Consider the following 20,047-nt stretch of genomic DNA (forward strand, 5'->3'; position numbering starts at 1 on the left):
GAACGATTGCTATATGCATTAATGCTAGACAAACACACTCGATCATGACCGCTACTCTCTGTTTTCTTGCCAAGCTGAGTTGTTTTATAATTAAAATAAATAATAATTAAATATTATTGGAAAAATTATCGGTAAATACAACGCAGCGGAAGATATAATAAGTGAAGATTTATGTAGCGCATATTCACACTCCAGAACATGTTTTTTAACAGGAATGAGACAAGGACAGCATACGAGGGAAGAATAAACAACAATACTGACGACGAATAGAGGATAGGCATAAAAAAAAACAAAGAGACACCGAGTAACAAAAACTGAGAAAATCGTGTTTCTGTAAGAAGTAGTAATTAAAAGTATCAAAAGGGGGAAGGTGAAAAGGAGTAGCTAGCATTGTGTAGGAGTAATACTCAAGGAAGATACACTAGATTAATACCTGTATGTGTGAAACTTACCTAAATTATTCTGAAAGGCGGCAGAATGAGGTAGCCGGGAGTAGAGCAATAAAAGACAATAGAAAAGGCAAAAGACAATAAAACCTGCTGAGCACAGAAAGCACTGACTGGTATACACTGCTCCCAACCTTCCCCATGACGCTCTTCTATGGTTTAAAAGTAATTATCATACAAACGAGACCCAAAACGCAAAAACTGGACGTCAGAACTGTATCGATGTATTCAAACCACGATAATATTTTGCCTTCGTGATAAAAATAATTTTCTGTACGGGGAAAGTTATCTCCCTTGGACAATTATTACTCCAGCTTCCGGTGCAAATAAGTGAAAGCGAAAGTCAGCTTGTGAGGACTAAGGTTTGTGCTTTGTTTATAAATACATTTTATACCTAAATATTATATATATATAACACGAACATTTTGTTGTAGGATAAATACAAATATTAGCTGATATGGTTCACCAAAACTGACTCATCAGGTCGTATTAAGGGCCATTCGCGTATGCTCAACAAAGACATTCATATCATTATTATCAACAACTGTAGCCCATTGAATGATACCCACATTAAAGCTCTTAAACCAATAAGGTCAGAGATGTTGTTGTATACGAATGACACACGGCTTCAGTGACCTGGCTGTAATCTTGACTGCGTAAGTGTATCTGTGTTCATTCATGATGTAAGTTTCAACCTTTTTATGAGCATGATGTTTTTTTGAGGCTTTAATTTCAACGACGGATAAATAGATACTTTGTTTAGAAAGTGTGAGAGAATATTATCTTGAAATGAGCTCATACCAGCCATTTAAACAAATGTATTCTAGAAGACTACGAAAACAACAGCAAAAACATGAGTACTCACTAGATAACTTTTTGGAGAACACTCACCATTGTTTTCTGTTGATTTCTCAGCATACTTTCAAGTCATGTGTGAATATAATGGCAGTACTTTTTTGTTAATATGTGATTTCTTTATCTCCTTCGATACTACTGAAAAAGTGCTATTTAGTAGACTACTGAAACAATGAGAACAACCAAAACACGAGTACAGTCTGAATTAACTCTTGGAGAACTCATTTTTTTGTTTTTTGTTTGGAACCTAGCAAACTCCTTCAATGATCTGATGTTTAGTGAAGTAGTGACTGTATTTTATTTTCTAAATTTTTTTTTTCATTTCTTTTGGTTCTTTGGTTTGAAATGATTTTATAAACTTGTGGTAATTTTTAAATGTTAGGTTGAAACCCATTTGATATATTCCTTAATGTCAAGTATAAATGTAAGGACGTATGGTAAATTACTATTTCTTGTTAATGTATGAATTCTTTCTTCATCTCCTTCACTGATACGCTAACAGGGACCAATAAATAACGGATGGGTGATACAGGTCTAAGTGATGAAGCTGCAAGTGCCAGAGTCTCCAACCATGGCATTTTGCCCAGCAGTAACATAGAGAATGCAATTCTCAAGGAGCAGGCATCCAAAAGCACTTTTTGTGACAAAGATGATCAGAATAGCTGCAACACAGCCACTGTATTATCTGGCCTTGATAATTTGTCTGTGTGTTATACAAGCAATATTGTGGGTGAACCTGACCAACACATATCAAATGTTTCTGGCCTTGGTAATCAGCCCAGCTGTAACACAGGCACTTATCCTGGCCTCCATGATCAGCCCAGCTGTAATGTACCCATGATTGCTAACCTCAGTGATGTGTCCAGTTCTGACACAGATGATTTTGAAGACACTGAAGAATTGGACATTGATGGTATTGTGTTCATTGTTTGCTCTGCTAAAATTAATTAACATTAAAGAACAGGATGGTACCAAAACCATCAGTATTACTAATAACAGATGCAAATCATATATCAACAAGACTGTGAAATTAAATAAAATAAATTTTTAAGAAAGAAGAGTGTGGTATTAATTTTTAAAAAAAAGGGTGGGGAGCATTGGTGTTTTATGCTGAGCCTGCAACTAAGGCTATATCACAGCAGGCAGTCAGCCCTGTAAATAGATGCCACATGCAGAATACATTTATTTAGAAAAATTCATATACACGTTGTGTGTGCAGGGTGTGTGTGTGATCTGTTGATCTTTTCTCCTCAGAACCCGAGGGAGTAAAGGATTCGTTAAGAACAAGTACAAACAGATTTAAAAAAGCATTAAGAAGGTAAGGTAACAACTTTTTAAATAGAACCATTTTGTTTGGTGTTTGATTACATGTATTTGATGCTGATGATCAACTTTATTGGTCCCAGTCGGCAATTTAAACATGGGAATGTGCTCTAGTTACAGTAAGTTAAAAATAAATGTAGAACATTCACTGCAAGGTGGACGTTTAGATGTATATTAGCACATGAAGGGAAGGCGCATTATATATATATACTATAAAACAACAACTTGCATCAAGAATAATCATGTGCGCATCTACAACATCACAAACACACACACCACTGACACTTCATCTGAGGTTGAGCAGCTGGACCGCAGATGGCATAAATGATTTCAGGTGTCTGTTACTTTTACATATTGGCATAGAATAGCATTTACCTGAAGTTAATAATATAATTCTCTCGTTAGTATATGTTCAGGTATAGAATAAATGCATGAAGCTTTCCTAACTGTTTGTTGAACATAAAAATAAGCTAAATTCCTCTTTCCTACACCAATTATCTTAGAACAGATGTGGACAATACTGTTCTGTTTGACTGAAAGTAATCATCCAAACAGAAATAAATATGGGCAATTCTTGGATGTTTATTAACAAAAGATGAAGCAGGGAAAATGATAGGAGCTATACACCAAGTTCTCCATAGCTGTATTAAAACTATGGAAGCCGACCACTTATTGTATATTTCTGATTGAGTTTTGCATTAAAAGGTAATGGCCACAAGACGCATGATAACTATTATTGTCACCCGTAGTCTGTGTTGTAAAATATAAAGGCAACTTGCATACAATAGCACAACCATATTCACTAATCTACAATGTATATATCTGTAACACTATGTTTACTATAAACAATCAGTTTTATTTTTGTTTTCACACTTATTTTGTATCCAGTTTGTGATGATTTATTTTTGTTCTTTAACTTTTTGTGGCTAGGTCAGCCAAAAGAGAAAGACCACAGAATGTGGCATCTATAAATGATGAAGAAAATAGATCAGTAATAGATGAAGCAGCACCTGCAGTGGAAGATCCGGATGTATACAATTTCTCACACAGGAGAAGAGGTCTTGCAGTCATTATTGACAATGAGAACTTTACTTCCACATCTGGAATGCCAAGTCGTCCAGGTTCTCACGAAGATTTGAAGTCTCTGAGAAATATGTTTAATAGGTTAAAGTTTGATTTAAGGTGCTACAAGAATCTTAAAGGGGCAGACATGTGGAAGGTTCTGACTAAAGGTATACAAAACAACAATTCTTTAATTTTGTCCTTCCTCTTACCTGCTTATTTTTATTTCATTTTCTACTTCATTAAGTGCATCAAAGAACAGCAAACCTCTATATCATGTTCAAATGCTTATAGGTGAAGAAAACAACTCAGATATTTGAGCAATATTTTGCTGTTATGGAAAATATCCCCTACTGTTTTAGCTGTTCATGAGAAGAAAAAAAAACTGCAGAGCTAACCAGCCATTTTCCTATGAGACTTATTAAAGGACAACACGAGTGCAACATTGTTTTCTTCATGATCGGGTTAAGTTCATTTTAAAATAATTATTCCCCAAATGTGAATACATAATTACATTTAATTTTCAGGATAAATCTTTAGACATCAGCAATAAGAAAATTACTCCCCTACACTGAAGAGTTCTGTTGCATAAAAGTAGTACTTGTAACAGTGAGTCCACCAAATCTCTGCATGTCTTTTAGTCAGATGAAGAAACATTGCTCAGATTGTTGTGTTCAAGAAGCGATTTTATGCCCAGAAAATGAAAGCCGATTTTGGAATGCAGCCCTAAAGATCTGAACTTTATTTAGAAGCTTCGATTGAAGTTTAAGAAACAAAAAAGGTCTAAATGCAGTTCACTCGACCGACTGATAAGTAAATCTTCCCCAGATCAAAATTTAAAGGGCAACACAATTAATCCACTGGGATTTTTAGTGATTTCCTGTAGAAACTAATTTCATCTGAGTGTTGAAGAGAACATTCAGCAAGAGCACATTTAGTCCTAGTCTGTTTTCTTTTACCAAGAAGATGAAGCTATTTTTAGAAATACTACCCTTTCGCCACTTCCTATTTTCTTGACAAATCCAGGTGTGATTAAGAAAAAAACCCTTAATATAATATATTTTGTACCTCTTCGTTGTAACATACCACCGGAATATGTTTTTGTGATACTGTACTTTATTCTTTATTTCCAGTGATTTTTGAGAACTCGTTTTGTCCTTTAACATGACATATACTGCTAGTTGTTCACTGAAATGGAGGGTTTATAAAAGTGATTTTCCTTCAACAGCGGCAGCCTGGAAATGGCACAAAGACTCTGATTGTCTGGCTGTAGCCATTTTATCTCATGGAGATGAAATTAAATGGCCACAGCATTGGAACCACAGGAAAGAGATTGTCCGGCAAGATATAATTTATGGAGTTGATGGACAGTGTGTATTGACATCCTCAATAATGGACTGTTTCAATGATGATAACTGCCCAGCCTTAAAAGGGAAGCCACGTCTGTTTTTTCTGCAGGTGATTAAAAAACCTATCCCGCAGTCTACATATTCACCTTCTGCTATCGTTTTATCAACTATGCACCTACTCACTTTTTTTAGTTTGGCTCTTGGCCTGCATGCAGCTACAGTTGTCAGTAAGGAAACAACAGTATAGTCATGACTGGTCAACCACTAAATGATTAATGACATAGCTTCCATGTGATGTGGTGGCCAGACTTTCGCATTCATGATATTTAAGTGGTTATCAGACCCTCAGGTCAAATTTTTGGAGGCCCTCACTGCTTCCTTCCAATCCCCAGTGATAAAAATGTTGGACATTGTCCTGACTAGTAACGACAAAAAATAAACCAGTGCACAGCAATGTTGTTGTGCATATGTGTTAATATGGTCATGATCTTTATTCCTGATGTCCTGTTTATATGCATGTAAAAATATGTTACTGATGCTGGATAACAAAAAATGATGAAATGTTATGTTGTATATCTGGCTTATTACACAGTGTCTGATATGATGAGACCCATGAACTAAACTATTTTGTTTTTGGACCTCTGACACCATATTGTTAAAGTTTTCAAATACCCTCAGCATATTTTCATTGCAGGATTTGAAACACTGTGATTTACATATGTTTCTCCATGATGAGGAAAAACTCATGGGTGACATTTGATAGATATGATATGCTACATAAATACAAGATTAACATTTTGTGGGGTTTTTTTTTTTAAGAGGAAAATAAGTGCACTGCCTAAGCTTTGTTAATGCATAGATGATTATCATTTATAGTTCTTTGAATCAACTTATTTTAGATTCATTTGGTGGAATATGGCAAAATTATTTTCATATTCTTGCATCAAGAAGGACAATTTCAGCTTACTTAGAGATAAATGAATTATCCTATGCTGTGCTGGTTACTTGAGATTCACATTATTCAGACAAGGGTTTTATTTATTTTTTAAAATAGACTTGAGCTTTGTGATGTAATGGTGTGACACCAGACTAGTTGTTGCCTTTTGTTGCCCTCCTTTCTGCAGGCCTGCCGTGGTATGAAGAAGGACCGAGGTCAGAACGTTGCTGTTGTGTCTTATGAGCATGGAGGTCTTCAAACAGACATTCAGTCTACATGGGGAGGATGTGGATTTGATGGGGGAGACACTGTTGAGCAAAGTCAGACAGATGCCAGACCTGAACAGGGGCAGGCCAGCCGCAACACAGGCTGTGGGTATGCTGAATCACAAGGGCACAGAAATGATGCCAGTGAAGATGAGACAGATGGAAGCACACCAGCAGTCTCACCTGCTCCTATCTACAATGACTTCCTTGTAATGTATGCAACAGTACCAGGTAGGGCAATAAAATAAAAAGAGACCAGGTTTAAATGAAAACAAAACTAAATAACCAGTTTTTAAACTTATTATTTTGCTGCTGTTCTTTTATATCATTTGCCACCAACAAAAATCTAAATTTAAGAAATAAATATAATACCAGAATTATTCAACACTCGAAATGATTAATGCATTTCACAGACACATTTTTAAAGTCCATAATTCCCCCTTAAAGATAAAAGTCTTTGGTTACAGTCACTTTTGTAGAAAGCCCTCTTTGAAGCTTCCTCCATCACGTTCAGAGCGCCAACATGAAAAGAACACAACAGTCTTTTTGGTTGCTGACCCCTCTCAAAGCCAGAAAGATCTGGCGCACCAGTATAAGAAGAACATACAGATAAAGATAAAACCCAGACACAAAAAAATACAATCCTTGAAATCTAATAATCATTCAGCTTAAATTTGCAACACTACTGATCAAATATTCTCCAATTAATACTCCTGTAGCCCTGGTGCAAGACCTGAATATACCCATATGGTACCATTCATCTGCATCCCCTAGCATAACTCTGTGATGGGTGTGGAATAGGAATCATCAAATGCTCTGAGACAATATGATAGACAGCTGTTTGTGGACTGTCCCATGAAGATGCCTTCTTAAATTCACCAAAAGGAATAATTAGGTGCTAGGAACTTGCCCGACTTAGCTAGATATTCATAAAAATTATATGAACCAATTTTCTATAAAGAATTCAAATCCTGGACAAAGCCTTCCAGTATGTCACAATTGTTTGTTTATTTGTGTTTAATGCCGTGAGAGCAACTAGGGCTATATCACAGCCCAGTATGACCACAAACTAATATCCCTGGACTGTTGGCAGACAATTTTTTTCCAGTTAACTGCTAAAACGAGGCATGATACAAGAAAGCTTCCGGTTTCGTCACATTTTTTGCTTAGGTCTGCCGAGACTAACAGCGGAGAACTTCGCTAGAGGCTAAGCATTGGTCTTGGCAGACAGACAGCAATCCACCTATACACGTCCTTGATATGATGCAATCTTAGGAGAACAGGCACAAGAGATAGACAGAGGATCATAGTTAATCATACCAGTTCTTGCTAATTACATTCTTGGTTATTCTACCATTCACCCCAGTCAGTCAGTTGTCCCTTGACCAGTGCCTGTTGTTGGGGAGAGCACATGGACAGATCCTTGGTCTGTGACAAATAACTCAAACGTTTGCATCTGTGGTTCCATTCCCTGCTTCAGGACCTGAGGATGGATGTCCAAAAGTAAAACACTGCAACTAAAAGTGACTTTGCAGAAACCTCAGTGTCTATCCTGAGATTTTTATAGCGGTATTCACAGACTATCCAGCCTTTCATCACATGTACATGGATCTAAACTTCCTGATGGAGCAGAGGCAGTTGCAGCAGCTCCTGCAAACCTCTCTTCACTCCCTTCAGCACTTAGGTTGACACTGCAGAACTGAGTTTTCTAAACTATTGACTGCCCAAGAAGCACATTTTGGGGTCATTCAGATTCCTAGTCAGCCTTAAATGCCCTCTATTCACAATAGCTAGACCATCCATTATACTTTAATGTTCAGTGTGACAATGTACCTATACATATCTCACCTTTCATTGTCTGTTACCTAATTCTCAAAGTTTTCTTTTATCATTTCTGGTCAATGCAGAGAGTGTCATCTATTTTGTTCATGATGCTGGACAATACAAGTGCTTAAATTTTTTATTATTATTAGTTCAACTGATTGAACTACATGCTTTATTACAAAAAGACAATTATAGATATCCTTTTTATGAGTTCCGGGCCATGCCAATATTATGAAAAACACTCGAGCTGACCAAATAATTCAGGATGGCCCGCAGGGGCCAGTTCTGGATCATACAATCTTTGTTTGAAACTGGAATCTTTCCTTTAAAAAAAAATATTTGTCAACTTAGGCAAAAACAGAGGGACATAATGAACTCCATACTTTCTCTCTCTTCTCCCACCCCATCGAAAAATAAGGCCGACAGGAAGAGGTGGTCCTCAGTTGATTGAAAACTGTTAACATGCTACCCACCATTTTCTACTCACAGGTGAAAATCCTCCTTTGCCCATATCATCAGGAGGAACATTGTAGGACACTAAAAAAGCACTTGTTACAGGCAGTCAGCAGTTCAAGGAAAATATGTACAGTGTAGCTCCTCCATTTGGCCTATTTACAAAATATTCAGATTTCCTATCTAATATAACAGTATCACCAAAGAAATAAGGTTTGAAATACCAAAATTGTGGAGAAGACACTATCAATGAAATTAATGATAGAAAACACAGTTTTATTAATTGTTGTTTTAACCTGAGTTAACATCTGGGGTCAAAGTAATTTAGTTATATCCATCACCTGTATCTTGAGGGTGCTATTGAGATGGAAGCATTTCTTTGCTTTTGTCAATTAAAGTCAGATGTCAGTCTAAAGACATAATGATTAATACTTTTTTTTTTTTTTTTTGTGCAGGTTACTTTGCATGGCGTCGTCCAACAGGCTCATGGTTTGTTCAGTCTCTATGTGCTGTCTTTGAGTTTTACAATCCTAGAATGTCTTTGATACAAGCATTGACACGTGCCACCTACTATGTAACCACTTGCTATGAATCAGAAAACAAAAAAAATCCATGTGAGTCTGGTATGAAGCAGACTCCTGTTATTCAGACTAAACTATTAAAGGATGTCTACTTCACATAGAGGGAACTGTTGCTGTCCATAACTATACTTGGCATTAGTAGTCTTTAAAATTCAAGGGTTGAATTTTATTCCAGGAAAAGAATTGGTGGTACTGCACTAGCAAACTGGAAACTCTTGTCAGCACCACCCATTACTAAAGTATTGCTCATCCTTCTTAAGTTGTTAATGTTGCTGTATATCATTTTCAACAGCACTTGCTTTAACTGTAGCTTAATTGCTATGGTTTTTAGATTGTCTGCTCTACATGGAATTTTTTTTTTTTATAGAAAAAAATGGTTCGTATGTCAGTGTCATGCAGCAGTGTGTGTCACATACATTATTGTCTATCCAGACTGTCTTTTTTTCTTTTAACAAACCAGGATCTGGGAAGGAACCATTGAACTGCTTGCACTGTCTGCTAGCTCTTTTATGACAGTCATATTTAGACAGTAACATTTTGTTTATTGTAAGACTTAAACAAATGATAAAAAAACATTCACATGCTTTTGGTTACTTTGAAACACTTTATTGTCACCTTGTTTTATTACTGGATCATTTTATATTGATGTGTTGAAAAAGAACACTGCCAAGATTTTGGGGTTTTTTGTACCTGCTTGTCTATATTCTGCATTTTGTCTTGTTATAATTACTCTTGGAAAGTTTGCCTCATAACTTTTACATTCAGACAAGTTTTAATGGACCATTACTAATTACACTTTTCCAAGTTATGTACATTCCATGTCGAGAAATTGAAATTATAATGACATTCAGCAGAAACATTTACTCACCATTTTAAATGTTCTGTTCCTTTCCTTTTCAGATGCTGTTATAAAAGTACTGGGTACATTATTTTTTTAATTTACAGTATACAAACAAACACTCATTTAAAAGGTATGTATGTTCAAATTATGCAGATTTGAAGTGATGCATTTTATGGTTTGTAAAAGCACTGACTACGAGCAGTACACCCAAAAGCATTCCTTGTATGTTGTATGTCAGTTTTCCTTCACACTACGCCTAAGAGGTAGTGAAGACTGTTCCTTTGATGCTTGTAATCTCAAGCAATTTAGGGCGATGTCTAGGCAGGCTGATACCAAAGGGGTATCTAGAAAAAAGTGAAAGCTGGTTTAGAATTGTTCATCAGTCTGCCATTGTCCTCTCTTTGATGAGTTTAAGTAGTCCTGCACTTTTGGAGAATATTTTAGTGTTCTCTTTAGACTATACCTGTGTTAAGGTATTAAAAGGTTGCACAGTCATCCAACTAAAGATGCAAGTTGTTCAAATTACTGATAGCTGACCAGAGAGGCTAATCTGCAGAGTAAAATGTACAAGTGCATGGTTAATATGAACAGAGTGAACTGAAAGCCAGCATGAAGAACAGAGCGCAAGCATATTACAGACCATTTGTGATGTGATAGTGCTGAAAAATCACACTGAGCACCAAAATATGACAGCTACTGATAAATTCATTTCCACATTGTGAAGTTTAAGATTATGCATGGTTCTTCTGGAATAGGTCATTGGCATAAATCATAGGTTACCTCTATGTGTGTGTAATATGCATGAACACACTGGCTATTTTTATAAATGGCAGCTTAAGAGCTTCAGGCAAAACTGATGGATTGTCCCAAATTCTTTAAGAAAAAATGCTGAGAGTTTAACTCAGCATGGTTTGCCATTTAAAATGGTGTTTTTAATTATGTTTCAAGAGCTTTTTATTTTATCGGTAGGTTTTAAAAAAAAATTATTTTAGGGGCAACAAATCAAAACTTTATGACAGTGTAATCATGTTCTTAACAGAGAGGATTGATGCTCACTTTATCCATCCTATCTTTTGTCTGTGCAGTAAATTAGTGACTGTATGTGTTGCATTTTATATCTGCATATTACTGCATGCATTTGAAGAACAACCAACAAATTGTATATTTTTGAGATGATTGCCTTCCTATATCAATACACACAGAGACCTGCTTATGATCGCACTCAAAAATCAAGAAGCTAGCATTATAGTCTGCACAAAAAAGCAGATTTTTCAGAAATCTCTATTTTTGATATTCTATTGTTTCAGAAAATCCAGGAACTTGTGTACATGAAGAGTAAATTTTAATCAAGAGTAACTATGGTTCACCATTTGAATGAAAAGCAATTGCAATGCTTTTCATTGCATATAATTTAGACTTCAAAGTTAATGTTTAAAATTGTGTCATTTGAATAATGCAAAGAATCTACACTGACCATGAGCTTTTCAGTGTAATACTTATTGACTAGGTGGTCCACATGAAACACATTGGGGCAGAACTCAGTTTTATCTTTCTTTCCCACCAGTCATTATATTGAGCTGTTGTGTTTTCTTATTGCACTTATTATTAGTAATTGAGCTGAACAAATATCAAATGCTGCAGGTAAATATTTGAACTTTGTAATGTACTGAATGAAGTTTAGACATCTCCTGTGGAATGTTTTCTAAATAATTCCCACAATGAAATACTTTTTTTTCTGGATCCACATAGACCATACTCCCATGGCCTAGGACATGTCATTGTACCAGGTATGAAGTTAGATGTAGTTTCAGATGAAGTGTAATCTTTTTTATGTGTGATGAGAATTTTATGATCATTTCCATGGAAGATTTTCTGTAGAGAAGTAACGTTTGTGGTCACTTTAAAATACTGTATTCTTTGACCACTTATTGCTCAGTGGACCTCAACATTTGTAAAAAATACAAAATTCTTAAATCACATTTTTCAGATGTTGCCTTCTAATATACTGCTTTATAATCCTACAGGTTTTAAGCACTAAAGAATTTTTCATTTAAAAAAAAGAGGACAGGAGGCATTTTACATTCTATTTTAAGTGTCAGTAACCTTAGTGTATGGCAAGAAAATAGAATGTGAAAAAATGCCTTTTATCATTTGTTTTTTATGAATGTTCACATAAACACACTCTGGCTTTTACGTTTATTTACATGTTTAAAGTTATCTCTCTTACAATTATAATATTATTGGATGTATTATACTGGAAGCTAAGTATGATTGCCCATGGCTAAATAGTGGTTAAATAATGGTAATATCTTTTGATGTCTTTCTACATAGCTTTAGTAGAAATATATGAATACTACGTATAGATGCATATTGTACATTTTGTCATAACTGTAATAGTCAAATAAAAGTAATGATTTTAACCTGTTGAAGTATCTGCTTTTGCTATTGGTTTTCCAAAAATATTTTCGTAGATCTTTGTTAGAGTTCATCTCTTAAGTAAGTGTTATGATGAATTTGGTACAATTGGTGGAATCGATGAGGATAATAAGGCGCACGGCCACTCCACCTTTAGTCAAGTAAACCTTGCTATAGCCTCCAGCGTTCGTGTCTTTGTTCTGATGATCGTGAACTGGCAAACATACACACAATCAGGCGAGCACGCTTTGAGTTGAAATAGAGCTTGAAACATATGTCAAAGGTGCAATTTGTTTAATTTAGAAAAAAATCAAAACCAAAATTGTGTCCTCTTCCCTGGAACACCAAAGAGGCACGGACTGACTGGGTGCTAGGGCCGCAGTCTCAGCCAGTGGCGTAGGAAGATGTTCGGCGTTGGGGGGGCAAACTCCCTACTGACAGTGAACGGCCTTCGCACTCGCACGGTGATGACCGTCTCCTCTCTACGTTCCCCTACCTTTCTTCTGTTCTTTGCTCTTTGTGAGGAATTACGTCTCAAATATTGGGGGGGCAAAAGGATATTCCTGCCCCCCCTGTATTTTCCTTGGGGGGGCGGCTGCCCCCGCTGCCCCCCTGGTTCCTACGCCACTGTCAGCCTGGGCGAGGAAGCGAATGGGTCCGGCTAAAGAGCAAATGACTTGAAGGCAAGACGCCATACGAAGTGAGAAATGTTTTACTTGTACACAGTCATAACGAATATTGACAGTCCAGATCGCACTCACCTCTTCTCACGCACAATAAACTCAAAGCAGCTAATCATATCTCACTTGTTTAATAGTCATCTGGTTTTCATAAAATCTGAATCAGTGAGTCAGATCATCGCCGCCAGATACATGAGGTCTATACCGGATTCTTGACTGATCTTCACAATTTCGAGGCACTTTTCAAACATTTGCCACGCTGGAGACGATGACATAGACAAAGCCTGGCTCTGGCTCCACGTTGCTTTGTTTCTGTACGTTCATTATACCGGACGCAGTTCCCGCACATAGCTGGAACAGATGATTTTCATCGGCCTTCATGTTAACACTTTCAGCAAAGACCATGATGCAGTTGTTGTGATACACGTATGGGTCATCTCTCGTATACTCGGCGCTTCTTTCCTGAGGATGAATAGTGGCGCCAATACGCATAGCCTGCCCCAAACGGACTATTCCCTTCAGAACAACAAAATTTACCGGGTGGGTATATAGATACATTGCAGTAACAATTCTGTGCTCACCTTATTAGCTAGAAACCTCTCACAATCTTCCCCTTGTTCAACGCCGGGTAGCAGATTATATAAAAGGTTCGAAGAGCTTCTAGAATGAACCAGACACGTGACTAAAACGGATTGGCTTGCAGTGCATCGCCTGACACATGAGTAGATCCGTCACCACGGCGACCAAGGGCAAGGTGAGTAGCAGGAAGAGTCCAGGCGACGGGCCGAGTCACCAACACCTGAATGTGGCCTCAGCCTACATCGACTCTCCCTGCAGCAGTTTGTATCAAAGCAGACAAAGGACACACCTTTATTTACAAGGCTAACAGAATAAGAAAAGTGTTGTGTTTTTTTTTAACTAGCCCTCGGGCTGAGTAGCAGAGAAAAAATTACAAAACAAGACAAGAAAAACAGAGAAATTGTGATATGTACAAACATATATGGTCGTGGATTTCTGAACTGACAGCTATTTATTTGTTGTTAGCTAGAGGACAGACAGCATGTAGTACATGTTTGCTTTGTCAGATGATTAGTGACAAAACTGACAATGGAGAATTGGGTCGATGTTGCTGAGGCTGAGAATTAGCGACGGTCGAGATCCAGCTCGCGCACGGACTCGTGCTTAAAAAGGTCTGCGTGCACATTCACCTGCAATTGTGCAGTGAAACACGCGCATAACATCGTATTTAAGCACACACATGTAGTACCGCATCCACTTACATTACACACCTGTGCCACTCTTGACCGATTTGCGTTTGCCGGGAAGGACTTTTATTGGACTTTATTGATAGCGATTTTCTGGGGTACGAAGCTAGGAACAGGTTTTCTTCTCTGTGGGCAGGTTGTAGGCTTGTCGCAATATATTATAATAAGTCAGCGTTTTTGTGTGTTTTGAAATCGGTAGTTTACAGTTTGTACACGCATACAGTCGCTACAGATCACAGACGCACGCACTCACATTTGGAAATGTTTCAATCTGCAGGTCGGACTTGCAAACTGTTTTGTGAGGTCTCGCACCTGGCAAGCACAGACTCCGAATGTGTTTGTGTATGTATGTAATTAATATCTTCTGGATGATTAGACAAATAAAAAATGTAACTGTGAGAACCACGGGGTTAAGTAAATAAATTTTACTGATTATTAGGATTGGGATAGTTACGCTTAATTGTATTTCTCAGCCCTGGTTTTGCTTTACTCGGGAACACGATCCATCACATATATATATAGTGACTGATGGCTTGTGCGGTCTGTATTGCAGGGATTTATTGCACCTGTTGCACATCTACTCGATTCACCTCCCAAAACCTGTGTCGCAAATCAGCTTGACATCGTGAAAGAAGTGACAGAGATGAAGATGTGAAGAAATAAATTTCTTGTATGTACTACGAGGGGCAAGAATTATCTGATCAGTGCTGTTACTTGAGGAGGGCGGTATATACCTAATCAAACAGAATTGAGGGGCCTTTCCAGACAGGCATAACATCGCACATAAATGACACAGTGTTATAATATTGTCAATAGTGCAACGGCTTCTGAATAATGGTATTTAAAAAATGCCGCCACCTTATGTCATCAAAGGATTATCTCGTCAAATTGTACAGCTTTTTGATATGAGGGAAGCCAAATGTGGAAAGAATCGCCTTTAAATGTAATGTGCAAACGGAATATACTTTTACTCCGTTGAAAGAGGAGGCGGTTTGAGTTTTTGGAGTGTGAAAGATCGTAAGGTTGTGAAAACTACGGATTGTCTTCATCTCCCGATGTACCGTCCTTCCAGGCTCGTCATGCGCGGGGCCATGGGCTGCCGTCCTTTCTCGCCACCCCCGGCATTAAAGACTTGAAACTCAAATGTGTGACATGCAGTTTTTTAAGCAAAAGTTAAAATACCCTTAGCTTTCAGCTTAATTATTACTGTACCCCCGATACACAACACACACACACAAACGCGTCTACAAAAAATTATAAAATAAAAAATTAGCAAATATTGACTTATTAGGCAATTTACCAAATTTCTGTTGTTGAGTTTTCGTTTCATTTTCACTAACAATTATTCTTTCATCGATTATAACCCTGCTTTATAATCCTACAGATTTTAAGCACTAAAGAAATTTTTCATTTAAAAAAAAGAGGACAGGAGGCATTTTGCATTCTAAGTGTCAGCTTTGAAAAGAGAGAATAGGAGAAAAATACATTTTATGTACACATACATACAAGAGAACAGGTACATGCGTAGAAGTGCGCACTGACACACAAGCAAATGTACCAAGGACTGGTCACTATTTGATTGTTTTACAATTAACCTTAGTGTATAGCAAGAAAGTAGAATGTGAAAAAAAGCCTTTTTTCCATTTGTTTTTTATGAATGTTCACACGAGCACATTGCAGCTTTAACATTTATTTATTTACACGTTTCAAGTTTAAAATATCTCTCTTACAATTATAATATCCTTGGATGTATTATACTGGGAGCTAAGAATGATTGCCTATGGCTAAGTGTGGTTTAATAATGGTAATATCTTTTGATGTCTTTCTACATAGTTTTAGTAGAAATATATGAATACTAGGTATTAGGTTTAGACGCATATTGTACATTTTGTCATAACTGTAATAATCAAATAAAAGTAATGATTTTAAACTTTAGAAGTATCTGCTTTTGCTATTGTTTTTCCAAAAATAGTTTTGTAGATCTTTGTTAGAGTTCATCTCTTAAGTAAGTGTTATGATGAATTTGTTATAATGGGGGAAATCGATGAGGATAAGAGTCACGGCGCGCACGGCCACTCCAACTGCAGTCAAGTCAACCTTGCTATAGCCTCGGGAGTTGTGTCTTTGTTCTCATGATCGTGTACTGGAAAAAATACACATATACACACAATCGGGCCCACACCTCCTGAAACTTTGGAATATAAAGCATGAAACATATGTCAAAGGTGCAATTTGTTTAATTTAGAGAAAAAAAAAAGCAAAACCAAAATGATGTCCTCTTCCATGGAACACCTAAGAGGCACGGACTGATTGGGTGCTAGGGCCGCAGTCTTAGCCTGAGCGAGGAAGCGAATCGGTCCGGCTGAAAAAGAAGAGCAAATGACATTAGAAGGTAAGACGCCATACGAAGTGAAAAATGTTTTACATGTACATGGCCGTAACGAATATTAACAGTCCAGAGGTTTCACACAAACCCACCTCTTCTCATGCACAATAAACTCAAAGCAGCTAATCATATCTTACTTGTTTAATTGTCATCTGGTTTTCAAAAAGTCTGAATCAGAGATTTATTATCGCCGCCACAAGCACGGGGTCCATATTGAATTGTTGACTGGTCTTCCAAATTTTGAGGCACTTTTCAAACATTTCCACGCTGGAGACGATGACGTAGACAAAGCCTGGCTCTGGCTCCGCGTTGCTTCTTTTCTGTACATTCATTACACCGGACGCAGTTCCCTCACATAGCTGGAACAGATGATTTTCATCGGCCTTCATGTTACCACTTGCAGCAAAGACCATGACACAGTCGTCGTGATACACGTCTGGGTCATCTCTCGTATACTCGTCGCTTCTTTTCTGAGGATTAATAGTGGAGCCAATTCGAATAGCCTTCCCCAAACGGACTATTGCCTCCAGAATGATCGAATTGTCCGGGGGGTTATATACATACATTGCAGTATAACAATTCTGTGTTCACCTTTTTAGCTAGAGACCTCTTACAATCTTCCCTTGTTCAACGCCAGGTAGCAGATTATATATAAAGGATCGAGAGGCTTCTACAATGAACCAGACACGTGACTAAAACGGATTGGTTTACAAGTGTATCGCTTCACACATGAGTAGATCCGCCACCACGGCGACCAAGGGCAAGGTGAGTAGCAGGAGGAGAGGCGGCGGGATGATTCGAGTCACCAACACCTGAAGGTTGCCTCAGCCTACATCAGTGGTTCTTAACCTTTTTTGAGGTACCGAACCCACAAGTTTCATATGCACATTCACCAAACCCTTCTTTAGTGTCATCACGAATTGCGGGTGTGTCTTGACCTCCGTGGCGGAGGCTCCGCCGAACCCCTGAGACAGACTCACCGAACCCCTAGGGTTCGATCGAACCCCGGTTAAGAACCACTGGCCTACATCGACTCTCCCAGCAGCTTATATAAAAGTAGACAAATGACAAATCTTTATTTACAAGGCTAACAGAATAAATAAAAGATGGGGAGCTTTTTTACAGCGAACCCTCGGAATAAGTAGAAGAAAAATTACAAAACAAGCAAGAAAAACATCGAAATTATGATATGTACAAACATGGTCGTGGATTTCTGAACTGAGAGCTGTTTATTTGCTGTTAGCTAGAGCAGTGGTTCTCAAAGTATTTCGGACCGCTTACTTTAGTAAAAAATATGGCGGACCATCAAGTCCTAAAAGTCAGTCTGTACTATGAATTTCAAATTTAAATTTCCGCATTTGTTTTATTACAATTAAAAACTGAATGTCCTTTTGTGACAGTAGTATAGTAATAAGTTGACATAAAACTATCTACCTCGTTATTTGTAATTAAAATGTTAATGCGAGGAATGCATCACTTTAAACATCACTTTGGTGACATATGACAACTGTAAGCCATGGACCACCTGACTTATGCCCACGGACCACAGTGGTCTTTGAGAACCACTGAGCTAGAGGACAGGCAGCATGTGGTACATGTTTGCTTTGTCGGTGAGCGTTTAGAATTTAGATGATTAGTAACAATGGCGAAATGGCTGGATGTTGCTGAGGCTGAGAATTAGCGACGATCGAGATCCAGCTCGCGCACGGACTCGTGCAAAGGGCTGTTTGCACATTCACCTGCAATTGTGCAGTGAAACACACACATAAAATCACATTTAAGCACACACATTTAGAACCACATCCACTTACATTACACACCTGTGCCACTCTTACCCGATTTGCGTTTGCCGGGAAGGACTTTTATTGGAGATTTATTGATAGCGATTTCATGGGGTAAGAAACTAGGAACAGGTTTTCTTCTCTGTGGGCAGGTTGTAGCTTGTTGCATATTAATATTAACAAGTTCACGGTTTTGCGTATGTTTTTTTTTTTTTTTTCCAATCCGTTCGTAGTTTGCAGTTTGAATATGCATACACTCGCTACAGATCGCAGACGCACAAACACATTTGGAAATGTTTCAATCTGCATGTCGGACGTGCAAACTGTTTTGCGAGGTCTCGCACCTGGCAAGCAGACTCCGAATGTTTTTCTGTATGTATATAATCTTGTGGATGATTAGACAGATAAAAATTTAACTGTGATAACCGTGGGATTAAGTAAACAAATTTTACTTATTATTAGGATTGGGATAGTTACGCTTAATTGAATTTCTAATCCATGGTTTAGCTTTAAGCAGGAACACGATCCATCACTTATATATATATACACACAGAGTGATTGATGGCTTGTGCGTCTGCATTGCAGTGATTTATTGCACCTGTTGTACATCTACTTCACTCATCTCCCAAAACCTGTGTCGAAAATCAGCTCGATATCGTGAAAGAAGTGACAGAGGTGAAGTTGTGAAGAAATAAATTTCTTGTATGTATGAGGGGCAATAATATATATCAGTGCTGGCGCTAGAGGAGGGCGGTATATACCTAATCAAATAGAATTGAGGGGCCTTTCCAGACCGGCATAACAACGCACATAAATGATACAGTGTTATGATACTGTCAATAGTGCAACGGCTTCTGAATAATGGAATTTAAAAAATGCCGCCACCTTAGGCCATGTCATCAAAGGATTATCTCGTCAAATTGTACAGCTTTTTGATATGAGGGAAGCCAAATGTGGAAAGAATCGCCTTTACATGTAATGTGCAAACGGAATATACTTTGACTCCGTTGAAAGAGGAGGCGGTTTGAGCTTTTGGAGTGTGAAAGATCGTAAGGTTGTGAAAACTACGGATTGTCTTCATCTCCCGATGTACCGTCCTTCCAGGCTCGTCATGCGCGGGGCCATGGGCAGCCGCCCTTCTCGCCACCCCCGGCATTAAAGACTTGAAACTCAAATGTGTGACATGCAGTTTTCTAAGCAAAAGTTAAAATACTCTTAGCTTTTAGCTTAATTATTACTGAACCCCCGACACACACACACACACACACACACACGCATCTAAAAAAAATGTAAATGAAAACATCAGCGAATATTGACATAGACAATTAACCGGTTTTCTGTTGACTTTTCATTTCATTTTAACAAACAATTATTATTTCATCGATGATAATTCCACCACTCTTAATCTCCAACAGCAATTTGAACTTAAATCCACTGAAATATTAAGTTTAGCTGCACCGCCACGATTGTATTTACAGCCGCAACTTGCTCAGATTGCAGTTCTGCAACATGTCACATTATATAAGGGACTGGACAAGTTTAAAAGGAAAAAGTTTGATTTTACAATAATAATCATGGGAACA

The 20,047-nt window shown here is 37.7% G+C and overlaps 1 protein-coding gene and 2 long non-coding RNA genes across 4 annotated transcripts; 1 reads left to right on the forward strand and 2 right to left on the reverse strand.

The window, feature by feature from the left end:
* Positions 1-733: 733 nt before the first annotated feature.
* On the forward strand, positions 734-12,531 carry LOC112568690 (caspase-7-like). Of its 2 annotated transcripts, none has more exons than XM_025246128.1 (7): positions 734-808; positions 1,804-2,214; positions 2,556-2,619; positions 3,555-3,856; positions 4,915-5,144; positions 6,160-6,469; positions 8,971-12,531. In XM_025246128.1, the coding sequence occupies exons 2-7, from the start codon at positions 1,821-1,823 to the stop codon at positions 9,195-9,197; spliced, it is 1,527 nt and encodes a 508-aa protein (XP_025101913.1). In that variant the 5' UTR covers positions 734-808; positions 1,804-1,820; the 3' UTR covers positions 9,198-12,531. The 2 variants fall into 2 exon arrangements, with proteins under 2 accessions (XP_025101913.1, XP_025101917.1); XM_025246132.1 differs by lacking the exon at positions 734-808 and adding an exon at positions 958-1,102.
* A 616-nt stretch (positions 12,532-13,147) lies between these two features.
* On the reverse strand, positions 13,148-13,795 carry LOC112568884. Its single transcript, XR_003100233.1, has 2 exons — positions 13,614-13,795; positions 13,148-13,383 (listed from the first exon to the last, which is right to left on the reverse strand). It is a non-coding gene; the product is annotated as an uncharacterized LOC112568884 (long non-coding RNA).
* A 2,721-nt stretch (positions 13,796-16,516) lies between these two features.
* Positions 16,517-17,387, reverse strand: LOC112568876. The gene is made up of 2 exons (XR_003100229.1): positions 16,821-17,387; positions 16,517-16,659 (listed from the first exon to the last, which is right to left on the reverse strand). It is a non-coding gene; the product is annotated as an uncharacterized LOC112568876 (long non-coding RNA).
* Positions 17,388-20,047: the final 2,660 nt, after the last annotated feature.

Source organism: Pomacea canaliculata, linkage group LG1, assembly GCF_003073045.1.
Source record: "Pomacea canaliculata isolate SZHN2017 linkage group LG1, ASM307304v1, whole genome shotgun sequence".
In the NCBI taxonomy this organism is placed as follows: Eukaryota; Metazoa; Mollusca; class Gastropoda; order Architaenioglossa; family Ampullariidae; genus Pomacea; species Pomacea canaliculata.

Coding starts and splice junctions, on each gene's coding strand:
- LOC112568690 (XM_025246128.1), top strand. CDS start 1,821: ATGGGTGATACAGGTCTAAGTGATGAAGCTGCAAGTGCCAGAGTCTCC. Junction 5,145..6,159: donor CACGTCTGTTTTTTCTGCAG/GTGATTAAAAAA, acceptor TCCTTTCTGCAG/GCCTGCCGTGGTATGAAGAA. Junction 6,470..8,970: donor AATGTATGCAACAGTACCAG/GTAGGGCAATAA, acceptor TTTTTTGTGCAG/GTTACTTTGCATGGCGTCGT.